The sequence below is a fragment of the Bufo bufo genome, chromosome 1, assembly GCF_905171765.1.
Source record: "Bufo bufo chromosome 1, aBufBuf1.1, whole genome shotgun sequence".
Lineage (NCBI taxonomy): Eukaryota > Metazoa > Chordata > Amphibia > Anura > Bufonidae > Bufo > Bufo bufo.
In genome coordinates, this window is record NC_053389.1 from 663,342,028 (window position 1) to 663,368,852 (window position 26,825).

The window sequence follows — 26,825 nt, forward strand, 5'->3', positions numbered from 1 at the left end:
TCCTGCCACCTGTCGCCGGAACGTCTGTGACATCGATGCACCCTACGTCTATGTATAACTGAACAGATTAATTGTTAATGGTGCAGCAGATCAACTAGGTACACACATCTACAGTATATATTAGACCAGCTGTTGAGACTAAGTCTGATGCACAGTCTACATATAATATAACAGCAGCTTGGGAGACTGGCTGGGAATCCCTGGTTCCATTGTCTGATACACAGCTTAAGGCCAGGCAAGTACCAGCTTGGGAGAATGGCTGGGGCCGGGCACCTGCTCTAATGGCCCAGACCGGAAGGAGTACTGACACGGGCCGCTTAACCCCTAACATACCACAGTCAATGGCGTGCACCATACGTAAGCGGTTACAGAGGAAGCGGACTCCCTCTGTCTCCCATCGGCACCCCGCCAATGAGATTGCGGGTTGTCGATGTGTGTGTATGCAGGCCAGGGCCTAGTATAGGCCCCAAGGCTGACCCCAGTGTTTCACAGCAGGCTGTGTCTCTGGCGCAGCCTTGCTGGTTACTTTCAGTATAGCGGTGACATAGTTTATTGTATGTTAGAAGCAATCAAACGTTCACCTATTATAGTCCCCTTATGGGACTATTAAATGGTTAATGTAAGCAAAAGAAAAAAGCATAAAATAAAATAAAATCCCAATAAAAAAAATCTCCACATTATTTGTTATTGCCACATTCATAACAACCCGTACTACGTAAATATCATGTCAATTATCCTGTACGATGAACGTCGTAAAAGAAAAAAAAAAGACAGAATTGCCGCCACCAAAAAACAGAATAAAAAGCGATCAAAAAGTGTATGTATCCCAAAATAATATCAATGAAAACTACAAGTTGTCCCACAAAAATCAAGCACCCACACAGCTCCGTAGAAAGAAAAATAAAAAAAGTTATGGGGTCTTGGGGTCTTCGGATACGGCGATGCAAAAACATTTTAATCTTTTTAAAAAGAAGTTCATTGAGCAAAAGTAGTTAAACATAAAAAAAATTACTATACGTATTTGGTATTGCTGTAATTGTACAGACCCAAAGAATAATGTTAGCATGTTATTTAGGCCTCATGCACATTTTGGCGGCTCGGATGCGGACCCATTCACTTCAATAGGGCCGCAAAAGATGCAGACAGCACTCCGTGTGCTGTCCGCATCCGTGTCTCCGTTCCGCGGCCCCGCAAAAAAAATATAACATGTCCTATTCTGGTCCGCGCTTTGCGAACAAGAATAGGCATTTATATTGCCGGCGCCCGTTCCTTTCCGCAAATTGCGGAAAAAACAGCATGGTCGTGTGCATGAGGCCTTATGCTGAGAAATGAACACAGCAAGAATAAACACAGCAACATTTATAACATAAAAACTCAGTGGCAGTATTGCTGTTTTTTCCTATCCCCCTCCCGGAAAGAGTTAATAAAAGTTAATCAGTAAGTTATGTGTACCCCAAAATCGCACCATTAAAAATTACAAATTGTCCTGCAAAAAACAAGCCCCTATCCGGACACATAAACAGAAAAATAAAAAAGTTCTTGGTAGGCGACAATGAAAAAAATTGCTTGGTCAGTAAGGCTCAAAACAGGCTGATGCCCATTTACTTTACTATGACATGCTTCCTTCTGATCCAGTCACCCACTTTACTAAACTGATTATGGCATTAAACTGAATATTGTACTATACTGTGATCCTTTGTCAACGTTCATCAGGCAGTTTCACTATACACCTTTTCTGGCACTACACATACTGCTACCTTAGGTTCACAATTTACACGTAGGTACTATGACAAAAAGTAAAACATTAGCAACATTCTGATCCTTTATGATGGACTTTAGCTATTGCTTCACTGTGATCCTTCCACAGTTGCATGATAATTACTTCCTGTACATTTACAATCAACTTTGGGGGCAATTTATTAAGATGGGAATTTTTAAAGTCAGCTTTGCAGGAGTTTAAAGTATATGGACACCTATGTAAAAAAAATAAAAAATGTTTACACAAATTTATTTTGTGGAGAGAATCATTTCTCCAATTGGTTCTATTTATCTATCTTTTTTCGTTTTTGTTCTACAGCCTGCTGCATTTCCTATGCACAGCAGGCTGTTCTCAGTGACGGATTTTCTGTAACTACTCCTGTGTGCACACGGGAGCGCACACTCTCTGTGTATGGCAGTGTCAGGTGGGCCCTGTGTATGGCAGCGTCAGGTGGGTGCAGTGTATGGCAGCGTCAGGTGGGTGCAGTGTATGGCAGCGTCAGGTGGGTGCAGTGTATGGCAGCGTCAGGTGGGTGCAGTGTATGGCAGCGTCAGGTGGGTGCAGTGTATGGCAGCGTCAGGTGGGTGCAGTGTATGGCAGCGTCAGATGGGTGCAGTGTATGGCAGCGTCAGGTGGGTGCAGTGTATGGCAGCGTCAGGTGGCTGCCGTGTATGGCAGCGTCAGATGGGCGCTGTGTATGGCAGCGTCAGGTGGGCGCTATGTATGGCAGTGTCAGGTGGGCGCTGTGTATGGCAGCAGTGGTCTTATGTTTAGTGTATAATGTTGAATAAATGTAAAATTGTCTACATTTATTTTTGCATGGGAGACTAGCAATGGTTTCCCTGCAGAAATATTGGTCTCCTCCTTGGCTAAAAATACTCCTCAAAATTGTTAAGAGAAGTATTTTTACTCTTCTGGAAAAAAATGTAGTGTGACCTCTGCTGTAAGCTGTAACATACAGCTGACAGTCTTCTTCAAACTGCAGACATAACCCCTTCCATGCCATGGTCCTTAGGGACCGCTGTATGGAAGGGGCTAACCATCGGGCCGCTGCTCTGCTGTGGCAGGAACCCGATGCCATCCCTCTCCCCCCCCTTCCCCCGCCGTGTAGGATGGCCATCCTCACTTCCATACAAGCCGTCACCCTCCCCCTTTCAGGATGGCCGGCACTGCAACAAGCCCCCTCACCCCCCCTTTCTTCAGGATGGCCAGCAACGCAACAACTCCCCTCTCCCCCCCAAAGTCAAGGTTTGCAGAGCGGCAGCGGGGCAGAGGGTTAGCAGTAACATACAGCTGATACTCTGCTTGAAACGGTCGACATTGGTGCTGGCACCGATGACAGCCATTTAACCCCTTCCATGCCGCTGCATGGAGGGAATAATCATCAGGCTACTGCTCCCTTCCCCCATCGAGCCGCTGCGCTGCTGTGGCAACATCCCGATGGTTACCATAGCAACTGGACACCTTCATAGGCATCCAGATTGCCATGGTATAGCTGAGCCTAATCAGGGTTACTGTGAATGACAATACACTGCAGTGTATTGTAGAGGCATCAGACCTGAGTAAAAAAAAGTTTAAAAAAAGTAACAAAAATCCAACTTCTTTCTATATCCGCACATAAAATTGGTTAAAAATGTAAAAGACAATCTAACCTAAGACAATCGCCCAAAAAATAAAATAGATATAGCTTTCAGAAAATGGAAACACTAAAACATGATTTTTTTTGTTTCAAAAATGCTTATTGTGTAAAACCAAAATATATTAAAAGAAAACAGACATTAGGTATCGCCGCATCCGTAACAACTTTCTCTATAAAAATATCACATGCGTTTACCTGTCTGGTGAATGGCGTAAAAAAAATTACAGTAAAATAAAAACCATGCCAAAAAAGCAATTTTTTATCACCTTACAACACAAAAAGTGTAATACCAAGTGATCAAAAAGTCTTATGTGCCCCAAAATGGTACCACTCGAACCGTCATCTCATCCCGTAAAAAATGTGCCCCTACATAAGACAAATCGTCAAAAAAAAATATATATATATGGCTTTCAAAAAATGGAGACACTAGAACATGATTTTTTTGTTAAAAATGTTTTTATTGTGTAAAATAAAATTAAAAAAATGCACATATTAGGCATCACGGTGTCTATAATAACCTGCTCTATAAAAATAGCATGTGATTCAACCCATCTGGTGAACGCAATAACAAAATAAATAAAAAAATGTGCCAAAAAAGCCATTTTTTATCACCTTACAAAAAGTGTAATACCAATCGATCAAAAAGTCATATGTGCCCCAAATTGACACCAATCAAACCATCATCTCATCACACAAAAAGTGAGACCCTACCTAAGACAATTCCCCCAAAAATAAAAAAAATATGGCTTTCAGAAAATGGAAACACTAAAACATGATATTTTTTTTCAAAAATGCTTTTATTGTGTAAATCCAAAATAATAAAAAAAAATAGACATATTAGGTATTGCCGTGTCGTTATGACCTGCTCTATAAAAATATCACATTATGTACTCTGTCAGGTGAACATTGTAAAAAACCAAAAACAAAACCTGTGCCAGAAAGGCAATTTTTGGGTTACCTTGCCTCACAAAAAGAGTAAGGGCTCGTTCACACGACCGTTGCCCCTCCGTGCCCGTGCTGTGGATTGCAAATTGCGGTCCGCAATGCACGGCCACCGACCATGGGCCTGCCGCATGTGGATCGCGGACCCATTCACTTGAATGGGTCCGCTATCCGTCTGTTCCGCAAAAAGATAGTGCAAGTTCTATCTTTTTGCGGTGTGGAGGCATGAAACGGAACCCCAGGAAGCACTCTGTAGTACTACCTTGGGGTTCGGTTCCGTGCTTCCGTTTCATTCCGCATCTCCGTGATGCGAAATGCACCGTGTATTGCGGACCCGCCGTATGGGGGCCGCAATACGGCAACGGAGGGGCAACTCAATTGAAAGAAAAACTGAAATATTTTAGGTAGAGGGAAGAAAAAATATTAAATTATAATAATATGGTTGCATAAGTGTGCACACCCTTAAACTAATACTTTGTTGAAGCACCTTTTGATTTTTTTACAGCACTCAGTCTTTTTTGGTATGAGTCTATAAGCATGGCACATTTTGACTTGGCAAGATTTGCCCACTCTTCTTTGCAAAAACACTCCAAATCTGTCAGATTGCGAGGGAATCTTCTGTGCACAGCCCTCTTCAGATCACCCCACAGATTTTCAATCTGATTCAGGTCTGGGCTCTGGCTGGGCCATTCCAAAACTTGAATCTTCTTCTGGTGAAGCCATTCCTTTGTTGATTTGGATGTATGCTTTGGGTCGTTGTCATGCTGAAAGATGAAGTTCCTCTTCATGTTTAGCTTTCTAGCAGGAGCCTGAAGGTTTTGTGCCAATATTGACTGGTATTTGGAACTGTTCATAATTCCCTCTAGCTTAACTAAGGCCCCAGTTCCAGCTGAAGAAAAACAGCCCCAAAGCATGATGCTGCCACCACCATGCTTCACTGTGGGGATGGTGTTCTTTTGGTGATGTGCAGTGTTGTTTTTGCGCCAAACATATCTTTTGGAATTATGGCCAAAAAGTTCAACCTTGGTTTCATCAGACCATAACAACTTTTCCCACATGCTTTTGGGAGACTTCAGATGTGTTTTTTCAAATGTAGCCTGGCTTGGATGTTTTTCTTCATAAGAAAAGGCTTTCGTCTTGACACTCTACCCCATAGCTCAGACATATGAAGAATACGGGAGATTTTTGTGACATGTACCACACAGCCAATACTTGCCAGAAATTGCTACAGCTCCTTTAGTGTTGCTGTAGCCTCCCAGACCGGTTTTCTTCTCGTCTTTTCATAAATTTTGGAGGGACGTCCAGTTCTTGGTAATGTCACTGTTGTGCCATATTTTCTCCACTTGATGATGACTGTCTTTTCCATGGTATATCTAATGCCTTGGAAATTATTTTGTACCCTTTTCTTGACTGATACCTTTTAACAATGAGATCCCTCTGATGTTTTGGAAGCTCTCTGTGGACCAAGGCTTTTGCTGTCGGATGCAACTAAGAAAATTTCAGGAAAGACCAACTAGAGCAGCTGAACTTTATTTGGGGTTAATCAGAGGCACTTTAAATGATGGCAGGTGTATGCTGACTCCTATTTAACATGATTTTGAATCTGATTGCTTAATTCTGAACACAGCTACATCCCCAGTTAGGGTGTGCACACTTATGCAACCAAATAATTTTAGTTTTTTTTTGTTTTGTTGTTCAATTGAGTGGTTCTGAATTGATTTATCTTTGTCAAATTTTTTACATCACAGAAACCTGACATTTTAACAGGGGTGTGTAGACTTTTTATATCCACTGTAATGTATGTATATATATATATATATATATATATATATATATATGTATATATTATTCGCAGGTCGGCACTGCTTGCTGAAGTCGCGGTACACGTGTCTGTGGGATGGCGTTCCCAATAAAACACTGAAGAAAAGACCGGCACTCGCTGTAGATGATAATCTTGCTGCTTTATTATCACATATACAGTAAAAAGGAATAGTTTACTTGCCTTCACTAGTAACCACCCAGCAGCTACAAAAAAATCTCTCCCCTATTCACAGTTCCAAAGGGTTAAGCGCATAGTTGGTGATACTGAGACATGCAAGGTTAGACTTGATGAGATGACTCTGAGAGAGGCTACCCTGATTATTTATTGCAGGAACAAAGGAACAAGGTTGGGATTACACAACAGGATAAACCGATGAAACAACCACGGATTCCACTTGTGGTCAAGTATCATCCATGGACCCAGAGATTGAGAGGAATAGTAAATAAACACTGGCATGTTGTATCAAAATCTTATCCTCAGGTTGTTGAATTTCAACAACCACCCATGATGTGTTTCAAAAGGGCAAATAATATACGTGACAGGATAGTGTGGGCCAATATTGGCAGTAATAAAACTGGACCTATACAAAAAGTACTGTCCACTCCCAGAATGGGAACTTTCCCTTGTTTAAATTGTGTACATTGTTCCAGGGTGATAAGGGGTACACATTTCACACACCCACAATTGGGTGAACGCATACCGATTAGAGGCTTTTTCACATGTGACAGACGGTTTTGTTGTCTATATTTTGAAGTGCCATTGTGGTTTATTGTAAATGGGAGAAACCTCTACAAGGATGAAGGATAGATTGAGTAATCATAAATCCACTATTAGAAAACAGAATCTACTATTCCCCGTACCATTCCATCAGGGCCGGCACCACCTGTAAGGCGACCTAGGCAGCAGCCTAGGGCACAATTTAGCAGGGGGCGCCGGCCCCGTGCGTTTTAAAAAAAGCGTTGGTTAAGTGGTGGCCGGTCCTGCCGCAAGTTTTTTTTTAAAGTACGGCAGCGGGCCCTCCCCTGCACCCGGCGGCTACCGCACTGCCCGGCTGGCGCGTCTATGATTGCGCACCGCCCGGGCGCAGCCTGAAGAGAGGGACTGACAGGAGGGAAGCGCCTCTAATATAGCGTGGCCGAGCTCTGTATGGTCCGCGGTACAGGAGCTTTTGTTTCCTGTACCCGGCCGGACTGACAGGAAGTGCTCACTTAGTGTGCACTTCCTTTCAGTCCGGCCAGGTACAGGAAACAAATGCTCCTGTACCGCAAACCGAACAGAGCTCGGCCACGCTACACTAGAGGTGGGGGGGACAAGGGAGGGGGGGAAATGAGAGTGACAAGGGAGTGGGGGGGAAAGGAGAGTGACAAGGGAGAGGGGGAATGAGAGTGACAAAGGAGGGGGGAATGAGAGTGACAAGGGAGGGGGGAATGAGAGTGACAAGGGAGGGGGGGAATGAGAGTGACAAAGGAGGGGGGGAATGAGAGTGACAAGGGAGGGGGGAATGAGAGTGACAAGGGAGGGGGGAATGAGAGTGACAAAGGAGGGGGGAATGAGTGTGACAAGGGAGGGGGGAATGAGAGTGACAAGGGAGGGGGGGATGAGAGTGACAAAGGAGGGGGGGAATGAGAGTGACAAGGGAGGGGGGAATGAGAGTGACAAGGGAGGGGGGAATGAGAGTGACAAGGGGGGGGGGAATGAGAGTGACAAAGGAGGAGGGGAATGAGAGTGACAAGAGAGGGGGGGAATGAGAGTGACAAGGGGGGGAATGAGAGTGACAAGGGAGGGGGGGAATGACAGTGACAAGGGAGGGGGGGAATGACAGTGACAAGGGAGGGGGGGGGGGGAATGAGAGTGACAAGGGAGTGGAGGGTGAATGAGAGTGACAAGGAAGGGGGGAATGAAAATGACAAGGGAGGGGGGGGGAGGAAATAAGAGTGACAAGGGAGTGGGGGGGAATGAGAGTGACAAGGGAGTGGGGGGGAAATGAGAGTGACAAGGGAGGGAGGGAGGAAATAAGAGTGACAAGGGAGTGGGGGGAATGAGAGTGACAAGGGAGTGGGGGGGAAATGAGAGTGACAAGGGAGGGGGGGAATGAGAGTGACAAGGGAGTGGGGGGGGGAATGAGAGTGACAAGGGAGGGGGGAGAAGAGAGTGACGAGGGAGTGGGGGGAGAAGAGAGTGACGAGGAGGGGGGAGAAGAGAGTGATGAGGGAGGGGGGGGAGAAGAGAGTGACAAGGGAGGGAGGGGGGAGAAGAGAGTGACAAGGGAGGGAGGGGGGAGAAGAGAGTGACAAGGGAGGGAGGGGGGAGAAGAGAGTGACAAGGGAGAGGGGAGAAGAGAGTGACAAGGGAGGGGGGAGAAGAGAGTGACAAGGGAGGGGGGGAGAAGAGAGTGACAAGGGAGGGAGGGGGAAAAGAGTGTGACAAGGGAGGGGGGGAGAAGAGAGTGATAAGGGAGGGAGGGGGGGAGAAGAGAGTGATAAGGGAGGGAGGGGGGGGAAGAGAGTGATAAGGGAGGGAGGGGGGAGAAGAGAGTGATAAGGGAGGGAGGGGGGGGAAGAGAATGACAAGGGAGGGAGGGGGGGAGAAGAGAGTGACAAGGGAGGGGGAGAAGAGTGTGACAAGGGAGGGAGGGGGGAGAAGAGAGTGACAAGGGAGGGGGTAGAAGAGAGTGACAAGGGAGGGGGGAGAAGAGAGTGACAAGGGAGGGGGGAGAAGAGAGTGACAAGGGAGGGGGGAGAAGAGAGTGACAAGGGAGGGGGGAGAGCAGTGACAAGGGAGGGGGGAGAAGAGTGTGACAAGGGAGGGGGAGAGAAGAGAGTGACAAGGGAGGGAGCGGGGAGAAGAGAGTGACAAGGGAGGGGGGGAGAAGAGAGTGACAAGGGAGGGAGGGGGAGAAGAGTGTGACAAGGGAGGGGGGGGGAGAGAGTGACAAGGGAGGGAGGGGGAAGAAGAGAGTGACAAGGGAGGGGGGGAGAAGAGAGTGACAAGGGAGGGAGGGGGGAGAAGAGAGTGACAAGGGAGTCCCCAGATCCAGACCAAGAGCCAGAATGCAGCCAGAGACCAGATCATCTTATTGTCCTGGTGGTAAGTAGATAATGCAATATGTTTACTATTTAATTGTTTAGTTATTATTACTACATTGGAAACAAATTTACCTCACATTAAAAGGACACTATAGTCCCAGAACCACTACAGTTTAATGTCGTGGTACTGGTGTCTATAGCCTGTTCCTGCAGAGAAAAGACACTGTGCAGTACTGGTGTTAAAGGAGCACTATAGTGCTAGTAAAACAAACTCATTTTCCTGGCACTATATAGTTGTTAGGAGTGGGGCACCCTCGTGTCCCCCTCCCACTGGGCTGAAGGGGTTAAAACCTCTTCAGCCACTTACCTTTCTCCAGCGCCGACATTGGGAACTCTTCTCCCCGATCCTCCTCTCAGCTGCGCATGCGCACGCATTCAAAACTATGTTCCGCATCTTCCCACTGTAATTTTCACAGTGAGAATCGCGGAAGCACCTCTAGCGGCTGTCAGGGAGACAGCTACAAGAAGCTTGATTAACCCTAGGGGAAACATAGCAGTTCTTTTAATTTAAATGCTGACAAAGGGGTGGAACATATGTGATGTCATGATATGGGCAGATCAACTGATAAAGGGGGCGGCAAAAATCCTTGCATTGGCCCTGCATTCCATTTCCACGAGCACAGACATACAATAGCACATATGCGTTAGCAAATTATTGAGAGTGTACCCTTACCCAATTATTGAGAGTGTACCCTTACCCCGGCGAGGTGGTGATAGAAATAAACTATTACTCAAGAGGGAGGCTTACTGGATACACTGATTGCAAACGATGGAGCCTCGCGGGCTTAATCGTGAATATAATGTACAGAGCTTCCTATGATTGATTACCCTAATTAGTATCTTTTCAATATATAAAAAAATATATTTTTTTAAGTATAAAATGTATTTTATTTTTTTCCGCAGCGGAATTAAAGAAAAAACAGAACAAAATAAGGAAGGAAAAATGAATACCGTTTCATTTATTGAATTTATAATGATTGCAGTAGCAAGGCTTGATTTTGGTTTTTTCACATGTTTGATTCATTTTGATTTGTGGGAGGGGTCATCTGTATGATGTAATTTCCCTTTGTCTTGGCGGTCTATTTAAACATGACTCATTCATGTATGTTGATAGTCTGATGAAGCTGCAGTAGCACCGAAACGCGTCACTAACTGTATATGTGACAATAAAGCAGCAAGATTATCATCTACAGCGAGTGCCGGTCTTTTCTTGAGTATATATATACAGTATATATAAAACAATGGCAGCACATCAGGCCAAATATCAATATGGAGGTGCAAGCCAATGGATCCGGCAACAAATCCAGGACAATATAAGAATTTTTTAAAATGGCAGCGCTCTCACAAAAAATTAGTGAAAAGAAAAACACTTTATTCACCCCTGTGGTCGCAAATAGGGATGAGCGAACTTGTGTTTCTAGTTTGACGCACAAGGTTCAGGTTCGGGTTATGTAAGAATTCCGTTATGGATTCTGCTACCATGGACCATAATTAAGGGTCCATTCACATGTCCGCATAATGGGTCCGTTCCACAATTTTGCGAAGGGGGTACAGACCCATTCATTTTCGATGGGGCCGCAAAAGATGCGGACAGCACCACCATGTGCTGTCCACATCCGCACTTCCATTCCGCGGTCCCGCAAAAAAAATAGACCATGTCCTATTCTTGTCCGCAGCCACGGAAAAGAATAGGCATTTCTATCATAGTGCTGGCCATGTGCAGTCTGCAAAATGCATAACGCACATGGCCGATGTCCGTGTTTTGCAGATATGCAATTTGCGGAAAGCAAAACAGTTGCGGACGTGTGAATGGACCCTTATGGTCTGTGGTAGCGGAATCCATAACGGAATTCTTAGATAATCTGAACCTTGTACGCCGAACTTGAAACACAAGTTCACTCAACACTAGACGCAACGTTTTAGCTCATAGCTTGAAAAAAAGACTCTTCGAATGAGCTGAAAACATTGCGACCACAGGGGTGAATAAAGTGTTTGAGAGTGCAGACATTTTTTATATATATATATATATATATATATATATATATATATATATATATATATATATAGTGTATACACTGCGTGCAGAATTATTAGGCAAATGAGTATTTTGACCACATCATCCTCTTTATGCATGTTGTCTTACTCCAAGCTGTATAGGCTCGAAAGCCTACTACCAATTAAGCACATTAGGTGATGTGCATCTCTGTAATGAGAAGGGGTGTGGTCTAATGACATCAACACCCTATATTAGGTGTGCATAATTATTAGGCAACTTCCTTTCCTTTGGCAAAATGGGTCAAAAGAAGGACTTGACAGGCTCAGAAAAGTCAAAAATATTGAGATATCTTGCAGAGGGATGCAGCACTCTTAAAATTGCAAAGCTTCTGAAGCGTGATCATCGAACAATCAAGCGTTTCATTCAAAATAGTCAACAGGGTCGCAAGAAGCGTGTGGAAAAACCAAGGCGCAAAATAACTGCCCATGAACTGAGAAAAGTCAAGCGTGCAGCTGCCAAGATGCCACTTGCCACCAGTTTGGCCATATTTCAGAGCTGCAACATCACTGGAGTGCCCAAAAGCACAAGGTGTGCAATACTCAGAGACATGGCCAAGGTAAGAAAGGCTGAAAGACGACCACCACTGAACAAGACACACAAGCTGAAACGTCAAGACTGGGCCAAGAAATATCTCAAGACTGATTTTTCTAAGGTTTTATGGACTGATGAAATGAGAGTGAGTCTTGATGGGCCAGATGGATGGGCCCGTGGCTGGATTGGTAAAGGGCAGAGAGCTCCAGTCCGACTCAGACGCCAGCAAGGTGGAGGTGGAGTACTGGTTTGGGCTGGTATCATCAAAGATGAGCTTGTGGGGCCTTTTCGGGTTGAGGATGGAGTCAAGCTCAACTCCCAGTCCTACTGCCAGTTTCTGGAAGACACCTTCTTCAAGCAGTGGTACAGGAAGAAGTCTGCATCCTTCAAGAAAAACATGATTTTCATGCAGGACAATGCTCCATCACACGCGTCCAAGTACTCCACAGCGTGGCTGGCAAGAAAGAGTATAAAAGAAGAAAATCTAATGACATGGCCTCCTTGTTCACCTGATCTGAACCCCATTGAGAACCTGTGGTCCATCATCAAATGTGAGATTTACAAGGAGGGAAAATAGTACACCTCTCTGAACAGTGTCTGGGAGGCTGTGGTTGCTACTGCACGCAATGTTGATGGTGAACAGATCAAAACACTGACAGAATCCATGGATGGCAGGCTTTTGAGTGTCCTTGCAAAGAAAGGTGGCTATATTGGTCACTGATTTGTTTTTGTTTTGTTTTTGAATGTCAGAAATGTATATTTGTGAATGTTGAGATGTTATATTAGTTTCACTGGTAAAAATAAATAATTGAAATGGGTATATATTTGTTTTTTGTTAAGTTGCCTAATAATTATGCACAGTAATAGTCACCTGCACACACAGATATCCCCCTAAAATAGCTAAAACTAAAAACAAACTAAAAACTACTTCCAAAAATATTCAGCTTTGATATTAATGAGTTTTTTGGGTTCATTGAGAACATGGTTGTTGTTCAATAATAAAATGAATCCTCAAAAATACAACTTGCCTAATAATTCTGCACTCCCTGTAGAGGCAACAACAAGTTCTTTGGATCACACAGTTCAGTGTTTTATTCACACTTTAGGCAAGTGACAAAACAAGCAGTCATAATCAAACAAGTCACCTTGCAGTGTTGGTGGTAATTCACACCATGCGGTAATTCTGCCTCAAAGAGTCCTTGACCATAGCAGCACCAACCTGTTTTCACGCCACACAGGTAGCAAGCCTTCATCCAGACACAAGGCTCCCAGATCCCAACACAGAGACCTCGCTTCTGAGCCCAGCTGCTGGTCCGGTATTTGACCTCACCTGCGAGGAAAATACCTGTTTTCCCAGAAAAACACCTCTCACTGTGTCACAATATATATATATATATATATATATATATATATATATATATAATTTATCAAACTGGTGTAAAATAGAACTGGCTTAGTTGCCAATAGCAACCAATCAGATTCCACCTTTCAGTTTTCACAGCTTCATTGGTGATGGACCATGTGATGGACCATGTGATGAGCGCAGTGACATAACCACAGGTCCTTTCCTCCTGCACAGCAAAGAAGAAGAAAGAAGAGAAGCTGGGCTGCGTGAACAAGTGGATTAAGGTGAGTTAAATTATTATCATTTTTTTTTTAACCCCTCCAGCCTCATTTTACTAAGCATTCTGTATTAAGAATGCTATTATTTTCCCTTATAACCATGTTATAAGGGAAAATAATAAAATCTACACAACACCTAACCCAAACCCGAACTTCTGTGAAGAAGTTCGTGTTTGGGTACCAAACATGCCGATTTTTCTCACGCGCGTGCAAAACGCATTAAAATGTTTTGCACTCGCGCGGAAAAATGGTGCATTTTCCCGCAATGCACCCGCATCTTATCCGGCCCAAATCCATGACGCATGTGTGAAAGAGGCCTAAGAGTGTAACAATTTTTGCAACCTATTTTGTTATTTATTTTTATTTATTTTTTTGTAGACAGAATTCTGGATTGCATAGTCTGATAAATTCTCCCCGTTGTTCTCTATTATGTTAAAAATCCATTCTTTTATCATCAATATTTAGCACTTTTATAAGTAATATTTAGCAGGTTAAAAAAAAAAAAAAAACTGTCCCATCCCCACATTTTTTTAATACAAATTTGATAAATGGTTCCCATTGACTTTATTGTATGTGGCTCATTCAGACTTCTTTACTATGGGCCACTGGCCACTAGAATGAGCTAGAAATCCTTTATTAGGCCTCATAATCATGGCCGTTGCTCAGCCGTTTCGTGCATTGGGGACCGCGTGGCTGCCGCAATGGATCCAGACCCATTTAACTTGAATGGGTCTGTGATCAGTTCGTACCGCAAAAAAATAGAACAAGTTCTATTTTTTGGGGTGCGGAGGCATGGAGAGGAACCCCACTGAAGCACTCCGTAGTGCTTTCGTGCCTCCTTTCCGCACTGCACCTTCTGGATTGCGGACTCATTCAAGTAGTTACTTTTGTTTGCACTGCTGTTTTGTACAGTTTGCTTGCTCATATGACTTTTCATGACACACCTTCAAGTATTTAAAATCCACCAGCAGCATTTTACATATTATGGTATATGGCTATAGCCAGAAAGCATGGTACTGTTCATATAACATAAAAATGTTTTCCTTACCAGTTTCTCCAGAAGAAGTGTGCTGTTCAGCTTTACACTACTTGAAACTTCTTGTTTCATTCTATAAAGAATATATAGCAGAATACTAACATATCAATAACTCATAATCATAAGCAAGAGAAAGAAATAAATATATACACTGCTCAAAAAAATAAAGGGAACACTTAAACAACACAATGTAACTCCGAGTCAATCACACTTCTGTGAAATCAAACTGTCCACTTAGGAAGCAACACTGAGTGACAATCAATTTCACATGCTGTTGTGCAAATGGGATAGACAACAGGTGGAAATTATAGGCAATTAGCAAGACACCCCCTAATAAAGGAGTGGTTCTGCAGGTGGTGACCACAGACCACTTCACAGTTCCTATGCTTCCTGGCTGATGTTTTGGTCACTTTTGAATGCTGGCGGTGCTTTCACTCTAGTGGTAGCATGAGACGGAGTCTCAGCCCACACAAGTGGCTCAGGTAGTGCAGCTTATCCAGGATGGCACATCAATGCGAGCTGTGGCAAGAAGGTTTGCTGTGTCTGTCAGCGTAGTGTCCAGAGCATGGAGGCGCTACCAGGAGACAGGCCAGTACATCAGGAGACGTGGAGGAGGCCGTAGGAGGGCAACAACCCAGCAGCAGGACCGCTACCTCTGCCTTTGTGCAAGGAGGAACAGGAGGAGCACTGCCAGAGCCCTGCAAAATGACCTCCAGCAGGCCACAAATGTGCATGTGTCTGCTCAAACGGTCAGAAACAGACTCCATGAGGGTGATATGAGGGCCCGACGTCCACAGGTGGGGGTTTTGCTTACAGCCCAAAACCGTGCAGGACGTTTGGCATTTGCCAGAGAACACCAAGAGTGGCAAATTCGCCACTGGCGCCCTGTGCTCTTCACAGATGAAAGCAGGTTCACACTGAGCACATGTGACAGACGTGACAGAGTCTGGAGACGCCGTGGAGAACGTTCTGCTGCCTGCAACATCCTCCAGCATGACCGGTTTGGCATTCGGTCAGTAATGGTGTGGGGTGGCATTTCTTTGGAGGGCCGCACAGCCCTCCATGTGCTCGCCAGAGGTAGCCTGACTGCCATTAGGTACCGAGATGAGATCCTCAGACCCCTTGTGAGACCATATGCTGGTGCGGTTGGCCCTGGGTTCCTCCTAATGCAAGACAATGCTAGACCTCATGTGGCTGGAGTGTGTCAGCAGTTCCTGCAAGACGAAGGCATTGATGCTATGGACTGGCCCGCCCGTTCCCCAGACCTGAATCCAATTGAGCACATCTGGGACATCATGTCTCGCTCTATCCACCAACGTCACGTTGCACCACAGACTGTCCAGGAGTTGGCAGATGCTTTAGTCCAGGTCTAGGAGGAGATCCCTCAGGAGACCATCCGCCACCTCATCAGGAGCATGCACAGGCGTTGTAGGGAGGTAATACAGGCACGTGGAGGCCACACACACTACTGAGCCTCATTTTGACTTGTTTTAAGGACATTACATCAAAGTTGGATCAGTCTGTAGTGTGTTTTTCCACTTTAATTTTGAGTGTGACTCCAAATCCAGACCTCCATGGGTTGAAAAATTTGATTTCCATTTTTTTATTTTTGTGTGATTTTGTTGTCAGCACATTCAACTATGTAAAGAACAAAGTATTTCAGAAGAATATTTAATTAATTCAGATCTAGGATGTGTTATTTTTGTGTTCCCTTTATTTTTTTGAGCAGTGTACAAAACACATTGTTTTATACAGAAATGAAAAACCTAACATTACATGATTATTCTCTAGTTTAATATCATCTACAGCTATACAGTGTGTGTGTGTGTGTGTGTGTGTGTGGGGCGAAGGGGGGGGGGGGGTATGGTTGTGGAACGGTGATAAAAGCAATGTTTTTTCCCAGTCCACTACTACATCTTTCTTTAAAATTGGATTCTTCAATAAACAATGGCCAATAAGGCCTCATGCACACGACAGTGTTTTTTCACTGTCAGTGATTTGGCTTCAGTGGTCCGTGTCCGATTTTGCTTCAGTTGTGTTTCCTTGTGTCTTCCTTTTTTTTTGTCTGACAGGGGGAAAAAAAGGAAGGTTAATGAAAAGTGTAATTTTATTGCACCAAGGTCTTGTAGAAAAAAAACGGACACGGATGACATACCAGTTGTGCATCCGTTTTTTTTGACGGACCCAGCGACTTGAATGGGTCCGTCCTCCGTTTTCCACTGACAAGAATAGGACAGGTTATATTTTTTTGACGGACTGGAATCACGGATCACGGACGCGGAGAAAAGGACTATACGTTTTTTTTCACAGCTTCATAGAAATGAATGGGACCTCCACTAAACTGTGAAAAATGACGGAACGGACGCGGATGCACACAGCGATCGTGTGCATGAGGCCTAATACTTATATTTCTTACTTCTAGACTCCTCAGCTACGGAAGCTGCCGTACTTGGTCCTGTGTCACGACGTAGTGTGTAGCAGTGCACACAATGTCCTCGCACTGCTAGCGCAAGCACCATGGATGCAGTGTCTGGAGCTAAACAGAAGCTCATGAGGATGAACGGTAAAATATAGAGGGGTCTAGGGTCTGCATTAAAGGGGTTGTCTCACTTCAGCAAATGGCATTTATTATGTAGACAAAAGTTAACATAAGCCACTTACTAATTTATTGTTGTTATCCATATTGATTTCTTTGCTGGCTAGATACATTTTTCCATCACATAATACACTGTTTCCATGGGTATGACCACCCTGCTATCCTGCATTCCAGCAGCAATGGTCATACTTGCACACTGCAGAAAAAAGTGCTGGATTATGTGTATTCCTGTAGTCCCAGCCACCAGAGAGGCCTCCGTCTTTTCCTATAGTGTGCAAGCACAACCACCGCTGCTGGATTGCAGGTTAGTCATAACCCCTGGAAATGAACACTGTATAGTGTGATGAAAAAATGAATCCAGCCAGCAAAGGAGGTAATATGGACAATCACGCAACATTAATAAGTGCCTTGTATTCACTTTCTCTACTTTATAAATGCCTTTTGCTAACGTGAGACAACCCTCATAATTTATGGGTCTGGTCTGGGGTATGAATTTACTTAGGCATCTGGTGTAAGGTCTAAATTCAGAGGTTACCATTAATTTATGTGTTTGGTCTGGGGTCTGAATTTAAATAGGTGACTGAATTATTTTCCGGTTCTAATCTGGAATCATAATACATTTGTGTTGCTACAGAGGCTGGTAAAGGATAGTGTTGGGCGCGAATATTCGAATTGCAAATTTTAATCGCGAATATTGACACTTCAAGAATTCGCGAAGATGTAGAATATAGTGCTATATCTTCGCGAATATTCTAGATTTTTTTTTTTCATCAGTACCCTCCTGCTTCTTGCTTGTGGGCCAATGAGAAGGCTGCAATGTAACATTCCTAGCAACCAATAGGAAAGTTTCCTACCCCTTACTATATAAGAACCTGCCCAGCAGCCATTTTCTGCAGTTTTTTTGAAGTTCTGAGAGAGAGAGCAGTGTCATTGCTGTGCTCTGTGCTTTGCTGTGTCATCACATTAGATAGTTAGTTAGATCATATATATATATATATTACAGATAGTTAGTGGGAGATAGTCAGTGTAGATTAGATCGTGATATAGTCTAGCTCAGGGATCAGCAACCTCCGGCACTCCAGCTGTTGTGAAACTACAACTCCCAGCATGCTTCTTTCACTTCTGTGGGAGATTAGAGAACAGTCAAGCAAGTGTGCATGATGGGAGATGTAGTTTCACAACACCTGGAGTGCCGGAGGTTGCTGATCCCTGCTAGCTGATAGGTTCTGCTGTCCATACGTACATGCTACAGACATAGTGCTGTGATGTCACAACAATACATAGTGCACCAATCAGTAATATGTAGTTAGACCTGCTAAAATGTGTGCATCATTAGTGCCGATTTGCGCAATCGCGAATATATAGGAGCCCTCTATCTGCATATAAAGCTGTTGTAATGTTCTGCCGTGCCAACTATTTTCTCCAGTCTCAGGAAACTTCTAGCAGCTTGAAAAATAGAGCAAAAGTGACCCATGTCTGTATTGCGCACGCAATACGCGCATATTACATTGGCAATTTTCGCAATCAAGAAAATAATGGCGAATTCTCGAATTTATGACGAATATTCGCCCAAATATTTGCGAAATATCGTGAATTCGAATATTGCCCCTGCCGCTCATCACTAGCTATGGCTGCAGAAGCTAAGGGCCAAAGATGTCTTGGCAGCAAACTCTGCAGTTTTATTCCTGGATCCACTCCTGCTACACAGGGTGGAGTGGCTTCAGCCATACACAGGCCCTGGTGTTTAAAGAAGTCTAATGGCCCCTCAGTCCTGTAAGGAGACAGCAGTATATGATACGATACACTTTATTGATCCCGAGGGAAATTTCTGTATCACAGCAATACAACATAGACATGGATCACAGTAGACAATTGACCGTATAATTCCATACATTATTATTCATGACAGGCCAGTACAATACACCATTGGTACAACAATAATAAAACACAGTCACTTGGAGGATTTCACACTTAGGCCCCTTTCACATGAGTGAGTTTTCGGCGCAGGTGTAATGAGTGATGTGAAACGCATGGCACCCGCACTGAATCCAGCCCTATTAATTACAATAGGTCTGTGTACATGACTGTTTTTTTTTCACGCATCAGTTCTGAATTGCGTGAAAATGCAGCATGTTCTATATTTAGCGTTTTTCACGTAGCCCTGGCCCCATAGAAGTGAATGGGGCTTCAGTGAAAAACGCATTGCATCCGCAAACAAGTGAGGATGCAATGCGTTTTTCACTGATGGGTGCTAAGAGATGTTGTTTGTAAATCTTCAGTTTTTTATCACGCGCGTGAAAAACGCATCATAACGCATTGCACCCGCGTGGACAAAACTGAACAACTGAACGCAAACGCAGACAAAACTGACTAAACTTGATTGCAAAATGGTGTGAGTTTTACTGAACGCATCCGGAGCCAATCCGCTACACTCGTGTGAAAGAGGCCTTAGGTAGTTGTTATACATTCCCATAGCAGTCGGCCCGAACGATTTCCTGTATCTTTCTTTTTTACACCTTAGTAGGATTGGACGGTTACTGAAGCTGCTCCTCTGCCTCATAAACAGCTCATATAATGGGTGTGCATTATTGTTCATAATCGCCATACACTTCTTCCGAATTCTTTCCTCCATTACCTCGTCATAAGTGTCTAGATGGCAACCAACAACCGAGCTTGCCTTCCTGATAAGCTTGTTAAGCTTATTAGCGTCAGCCACCCGCACACTACTTCCCCAGCAGATGATTGCAAAAAAGATGGCACTTGCCACAACAGACTGGTAGAACATTTCTAACATTTTACTGCACACATTAAACAACCTTAGTTTCAGTAGGAAGCACAGTCTGCTCACCCCCTCTTTGTAAACCCTCCCCGTATTGCCCCTCCAGTCTAGTTTGCTGTCCATGTGGACCCCAAATATTTGTAACTGTCGACCTGCTCTACTTCCTGACCCTCAATAGTGACAGGTAAATATTTGATCTTTCTCCTGCTATAACTCACCACCAACTCCTTAGTTTTCTTTATGTTTAGTTGTAGACCGTTAGCCTGGCACCACTCCAAAAAATCCAACACCAACTTCCTAATACATTCGACTACCACAGAGTCATCCGAGAATTTTTGCAGGTGGAAAAAAATCAGATTTATGCCAAAAAAATGCAGTATACAATGTGAAAAGAAGGGGGGACAGCACAGTTCCCTGAGGGGCACCTACACTGCTCAATAAACTGCTAGATACTGCTGCCCCCATCCGTACAAACTGCGGCCTGTCTGAGAAGTAGTCAATTATCCAATTTATCATCCTCTCATCAACCTTCATAGCAGTCATCTTCTTGCGTAATAAGAGTGGCTGTAAGGTATTAAATGCACTAGAGAAATCAAAGAACAATGCACGCCCAGTGGTTCCATCATTGTCCAAAAATGAATGTACTGTAGGTAAGAAAAACATAACAGCATCGTCCACCCCCACTGTAGGGAGTCTTCAAAAGGCCTTACCCTTGGACTCAAGTTAGCAAGCACTAATCTTTCCAAGGACTTCATAGCATGCAATTTTAAGGCCATAGAACGACAGTCACTTAGGGACGTTAGGAAAGTAGCCTTGGGGACCGGCACCAAGCAGGAAGTCTTCCATAACACCGGTACCCTCTGTGATTGTAGGTTCCAGTTAAACAACTACCGTACTGAAAAACTGAACACAGCTGGTTTGCGTACACTTTAAGGACACGTGGACTGAGTCCATTTGGCCCTGCTGCTTTGCCTCTCTTCAGTTTCTTAAATTGTTCCCCCACATTATTTTGAGAGACTCTGAAATCAGCTAGTCCATCACCCAATGTCAAGGTTGCTGATCTAGCACCATCCTCTCTCCCTGTTGGAGCTGCACATATATGGCTGAACCTGTTGAAGAACTTGTTCATTTCCTTAGCCCTGTCCAGTCCCCCTCCTTCATGCTCCAACCTCGCCTTAAACCCAGTCAGTAATTTTATACCAGAGAATACCTCTCTGGAGTTATTGTGTGACATTTTATTTTCTAGCTTTAATCTGAATGCCTTCTGAGCATCTTTTAACCTACCGTTCATTGTACCATTTTCATTTTGATCATTCAAGTTACAATGATGAATACAGTGATAATTCAAGTTACAATGGACTTTCTTGGGTCAAACTAACTTGAAATCAAATTCAGCATATAATGCCACAGACAGTCTAGATCTGTGGCACATGTGATTGCCAATCAGCATGGATATTACTGGTAAAACACCAGTATAACTGAAATGTATGCACTGATTGGCCACTACTTACCCATACCCAACAGGTATTCTGATCTCAATCAATAATGATTGAGATAGGAGTACTCCTTTAATATGATTAGAAAGGTAAAAGGAGCAGGATTATAATCCGGTTGAATCTTGAATTTTAATAAAAATCATCATCAATTATAATTACCAAGTTACTTTATAATCTAATATTGCAAAATGTGTGTACTGTAGGCATGAAATATCTCATATGTAGGTATATTCACTCGGTACATTCTATTATTTGTCTTTCTCCACTGTACCTTAAATAACCAATGAAGTAATGTTTAGCAGTGGCTGTATTTCAGGACTTCCACATAACGGCACATCATTACTTACTTCTCAATTTTGTCCTTCACTATCACAGTTTGTTGCTGAATTTCTGCCAGTTCCTTTTGGGTTTTTGTTTCTAACCTAAGAATAAAACACAATTGTTCATTTATTAAATAACTAGCAGAAGGACCCAGTATATTTCATCTATTTCATTTAATGTTTGTGTGTCGTTAAACGATATTGACATTATCCCCCATAACCGTGACTTATACAGCACCCCGCCCCTTTAACAGTGAACTCCTTGTGTACTGGCATGTTACCTCCACAGTATTCTTTCCCAGATAGTAAGTGATATGTGGCACTAAGTTTAGTAGAAATTGATCGATGAGTTTTTGAATTACAGAGCAAAATGTGTGTAGCAAAAACAATTGGAGCATACAAACTCCATGCAGCTGCTGTGTGGGGGCGTATGACCCCCACAAGATTTCTTTCCAAGTAGCAAGGAATGTGTATACCAAGTTTTGTTGAAATCAATGGTTTTTGAGTGATCGCGGAACATACATACATACATATACACAAATATATACGTCCTTCTTTATATACAGTACAGACCAAAAGTTTGGACACACCTTCTCATTCAAAGAGTTTTCTTTATTTTCATGACTATGAAAATTGTAGATTCACACTGAAGGCATCAAAACTATGAATTAACACATGTGGAATTAAATACATAAAAAACAAGTGTGAAACAACTGAAAATATGTAATATTCTAGGTTCTTCAAAGTAGCCACCTTTTGCTTGGATTACTGCTTTGCACACTCTTGGCATTCTCTTGATGAGCTTCAAGAGGTAGTCCCCTGAAATGGTTTTCACTTCACAGGTGTGCCCTGGCAGGTTTAATAAGTGGGATTTATTGCCTTATAAATGGGGTTGGGACCATCAGTGGCGTTGAGGAGAAGTCAGGTGGATACACAGCTGATAGTCCTACTGAATAGACTGTTAGAATTTGTATTATGGCAAGAAAAAAGCAGCTAAGTAAAGAAAAACGAGTGGCCATCATTACTTTAAGAAATGAAGGTCAGTCAGTCAGCCGAAAAATTGGGAAAACTTTGAAAGTAAAGGCTATTTGACCATGAAGGAGATTTATGGGGTGCTGCGCCAGATGACCTGGCCTCCACAGTCACCGGACCTGAACCCAATCGAGATGGTTTGGGGTGAGCTGGACAGCAGAGTGAAGACAAAAGGGCCAACAAGTGCTAAGCATCTCTGGGAACTCCTTCAAGACTGTTGGAAGACCATTTCAGGGGACTACCTCTTGAAGCTCATCAAGAGAATGCCAAGAGTGTGCAAAGCAGTAATCCAAGCAAAAGGTGGCTACTTTGAAGAACCTAGAATATGACATATTTTCAGTTGTTTCACTCTTGTTTGTTATGTATATAATTCCACATGTGTTAATTCATAGTTTTGATGCCTTCATAGTCATGAAAATAAAGAAAACTCTTTGAATGAGAAGGTGTGTCCAAACTTTTGGTCTGTACTGTATATATATATATATATATAAATAAAAAATAAAAATACATAATAGAAGAAGAAGATGTTAAACTAAACCCTACTATTTTTAGATGTCACAGTGTGCACATTTTTGTAAATATAGCACTCTTATCATACAGTATAGAGGAAATATAGGACAATGTAAAATAAAGACATCCTAGTCTCTAATAAAAAGAAAGGTACTTACATTTCATATTCCTGTTGTAAACTCTTTCTAAGCTTCTGAGTTTCTTTAATGATGTCTTGATAGGTTGTACCAACAGGCGTAATATAATTAAGTTAAGGAAATAAATCAATGGCTGTTTTTTTTTTTTAACTTCTTTCATTTTGTGACCCTACATTATGGACCTAAATTCCGGACCTAAAATCATTGTATAAGCAGAGAATGGCAGAAGACTGGGCAGCATAGGTACAGGATTGGCAGGGGTAAGTATTCTTTTTTTTTTTATTTTGTAAACAGCACTATTAGCAGATTGGAGCAGTGTAACCTGTTTCCGCCAGAAAACCCCTTTAATCACCTAACAATTTCTGCTCTGGCTTTCAGAAAAGCATTTAAGGCTGCGTTCACACGGGGGAGATTTCCGCGCGGGTGCAATGCGGTAGGTGAACGCATTGCACCCGCACTGAATCTGGACCCATTCATTTCAATGGGGCTGTTCAGATGAGCGATGATTTTCACGCATCACTTATGCGTTGCGTGAAAATCTCAGCATGCTCTATATTCTGCGTTTTTCACGCAACGCAGGCCCCATAGAAGTGAATGGGGTTGCGTGAAAATCGCATGCATCCGCAAGCAAGTGCGGATGCGGTGCGATTTTCACGCACGGTTGCTAGGTGACTGTCTATACACTGTATTATTTTCCCTTATAACATGGTTATAAGGGAAAATAATAGCATTCTGAATACAGAATGCATAGTAGGTGATCAATTGAGGGTTAAAAAATAAAAAAAATTAACTCACCTTGTCCTCTTGTTCGCGTAGTTCTCCCGGTCTTTAGTTCTTTAAAAAGATGAACTATGGGCTAAAGGACCTTTGATGACGTAAGATCACATGCTCCAATCACATGGTCCATCACCGCGGTGATGGACCATGTGATTGGAGCATGTGATCTGACGTCACCAAAGGTCCTTTAGCCCATAGTTCATCTTTTGAGAAGTAAAGAAGAGACCGGGACTTACGCGAACAAACGGAGAAGGTGAGTTAATTTTTTTTATTTTTTTTAACCCTCAACTGATCACCTACTATGCATTCTGTTTTCAGAATGCTATTATTTTCCCTTATAACCATGTTATAAGGGAAAATAATAACATCTACACAACACCGAACCCAAACCTGAACTTCTGTGAAGAAGTTCGGGTCTGGGTACCACAGTCGGTTTTTTATCTTGCGCGTGCAAAATCATTGCACACGCACGATAAAAACTGAACATCGGAACGCAATCGCAGTCAAAACTGACTGCAATTGCATTCCTACTCGCGCGGGTTTGCCGCAACACACCGGGACGCATCCGGAACTAATCCGGACACGCTCGTGTGAACCCAGCCTAACAGTTCAGTGGGAGGGCTGCTTTAGCTGCCCAAATCTCTCTGGATTGGTAGCAGCTAGAGATATGGGCCTGGTCTTGTTTGAAAACTGGCATTCCATGCTTTAATTCAAGACATGATTACATTGGGAGATACAGCTGTTAGAAATCAAGTTGGAAGTGAAAGCTGTGAAACCTGCTTTTACTTTAACTTTCAGCTGCATTTACTACCAACCCAATTTCTAAAAGCTATATCTTCTGATGTAGTGGAGATAATCCTGTGATTCTGGACACGATTCTAGTATGAAAGCTTGGAGTGCCAGCTTTCAAACAATACTAGGCCCAAATCTATGGCTGCTACCAAATCAGAGATATGAGCAGCTAAAGCAGCCCTCCCTTCTTCAATCTTAAGAATTAAGTAAAAAATTATATTTGGCATTATCATCATTGTACTGACCCACAGAATAAAGTTATTATGTGAATAATAATAATAATAATAATAATAATAATAATAATGTTAACATTGCTGTTTTTGTATTAACCCCTAAAAATAAAATAACACAAGTTATTTAATACACTAAATGTACCCCAAAATGGCTCCTAATAAAACTTCAACTTATCCAGCAAAATCAAGAAAAAAATTTAGAAAGAAAAAATTAAAAAGTTATGACAGCTGGAACACAGAGGGGGAAAATATTGCTTGTCCTTAAGGCTAAAATTAGTTATGTCACTAAGGCGTTAAAATGCACTTGTATCCCCAGAGTTGTGGGCCAACAATATTTACTTCAGACATATATAAAAAATCTACATTTAAAAAAATGACATTTTCGGGAGCGATTTTCCAATTTTATTGTGACTGTTTAGGAGGTTAAAGAGAACTGTAAAAGGATGTTGTTTCTTTTATATTGTAAAGTGCTTCGCACTACTATAAGATTCTATTGAAGTGACTCAATGTATCAAATCTAATTAAATAAAACACAATATCATACTGTATATGGGATGTTTTCTTACAATATTGGTGCTTCAATTACTCCTTAAATTAAGAAAGACCATTAACTGGACAAAAGCATTAACTAATAATGAAATAATGTATAGTACATTACAACAGTGAACAGCAAGGGCAGTATTCCAAACAGATGGCAATTGTGTATGTTATACAGCAATACTACCAAAAGCCTAATGAAATAAATAAACAGCAGATAAGCAAAAAGGTCCACATTGAAGGTCTACAACATTATTTAATTTTCTTCTCTCAATTTTATTTTCAATTTACAACAAAATCCCTTTGGTGAAAAGCACAGGAGAATATAATGTATGTTGGCAAGTGCTGGCAACCAGTCATGCTCATAACACAATTTGCATGGTTGCAGACATATTGACATCCATCACAGCAAGCATAACTATACTATAACTGATGAATGAACTCTTGAAAGGGAAAAAATGATGCCAGCACAGGTTGATCTCATTATAGAACATTTTCTAGCTGTTAAATGAATAAATTGATATAACTTGATTTAATTTTATACCACTTCACTGTTAAGAACTACAGCATATTTCTAAATGCAGAAAATGTTGGTATAAGGTTACTATGCTAACCATATGGTGCAATGAACTGGTAACTTCCTGCCTCTTAAAGCGGTTGTTCCACAATCAACATGTATCACCTGTGCACAGTATCAATGTCTGAATGCTGGAAGCCCATTGGCATCCCCTTGATCACTAAAACGGAGGTCCTAGGCCCTCTTGTGCATGACCACAGTGAGGAGGAATCTGAATGGAGCAGTGATCCAGTTTTGAACCTTGTCACTCCATTACAAGTCTTTCGGGCTTACAGAGGCAGCCAAGTACAGCACTTGCCGTTTGCTCACAGCCCAACAGACACTGAGTAGCAAGGAGTAGCAGAGCACATGCTAGATCCCTGCTCCATTCAAATTCCTCCTCACTGTAGTCATGCAGTGAAGAGGAAATAAGGCCTGGGACCCCTGGTCTAGTCATTGGTGTAGATCCCAATGATCAGATATGTATCAGCTATTCTGTGTATGGGTGATGCCATTATCCAGACATGTTGCCCCCCTTCCAATCTTTATTAATCTGTTGTCAGCAC

At 42.7% G+C, this 26,825-nt stretch overlaps 1 protein-coding gene across 1 annotated transcript in view; it reads right to left on the reverse strand.

Annotated features, from left to right (window-relative positions):
* FAM227B (family with sequence similarity 227 member B) overlaps positions 1-26,825 on the reverse strand; it is a 695,955-nt gene that overhangs the window by 100,106 nt on the left and 569,024 nt on the right. The window contains exons 13-15 of the mRNA XM_040414019.1: positions 23,386-23,463; positions 21,713-21,787; positions 14,507-14,567 (exon numbers count right to left, since the gene is read on the reverse strand). Of these exons, the coding sequence (XP_040269953.1) occupies positions 14,507-14,567; positions 21,713-21,787; positions 23,386-23,463 (214 nt within the window). The remainder of the gene's footprint in view (positions 1-14,506; positions 14,568-21,712; positions 21,788-23,385; positions 23,464-26,825) is intronic.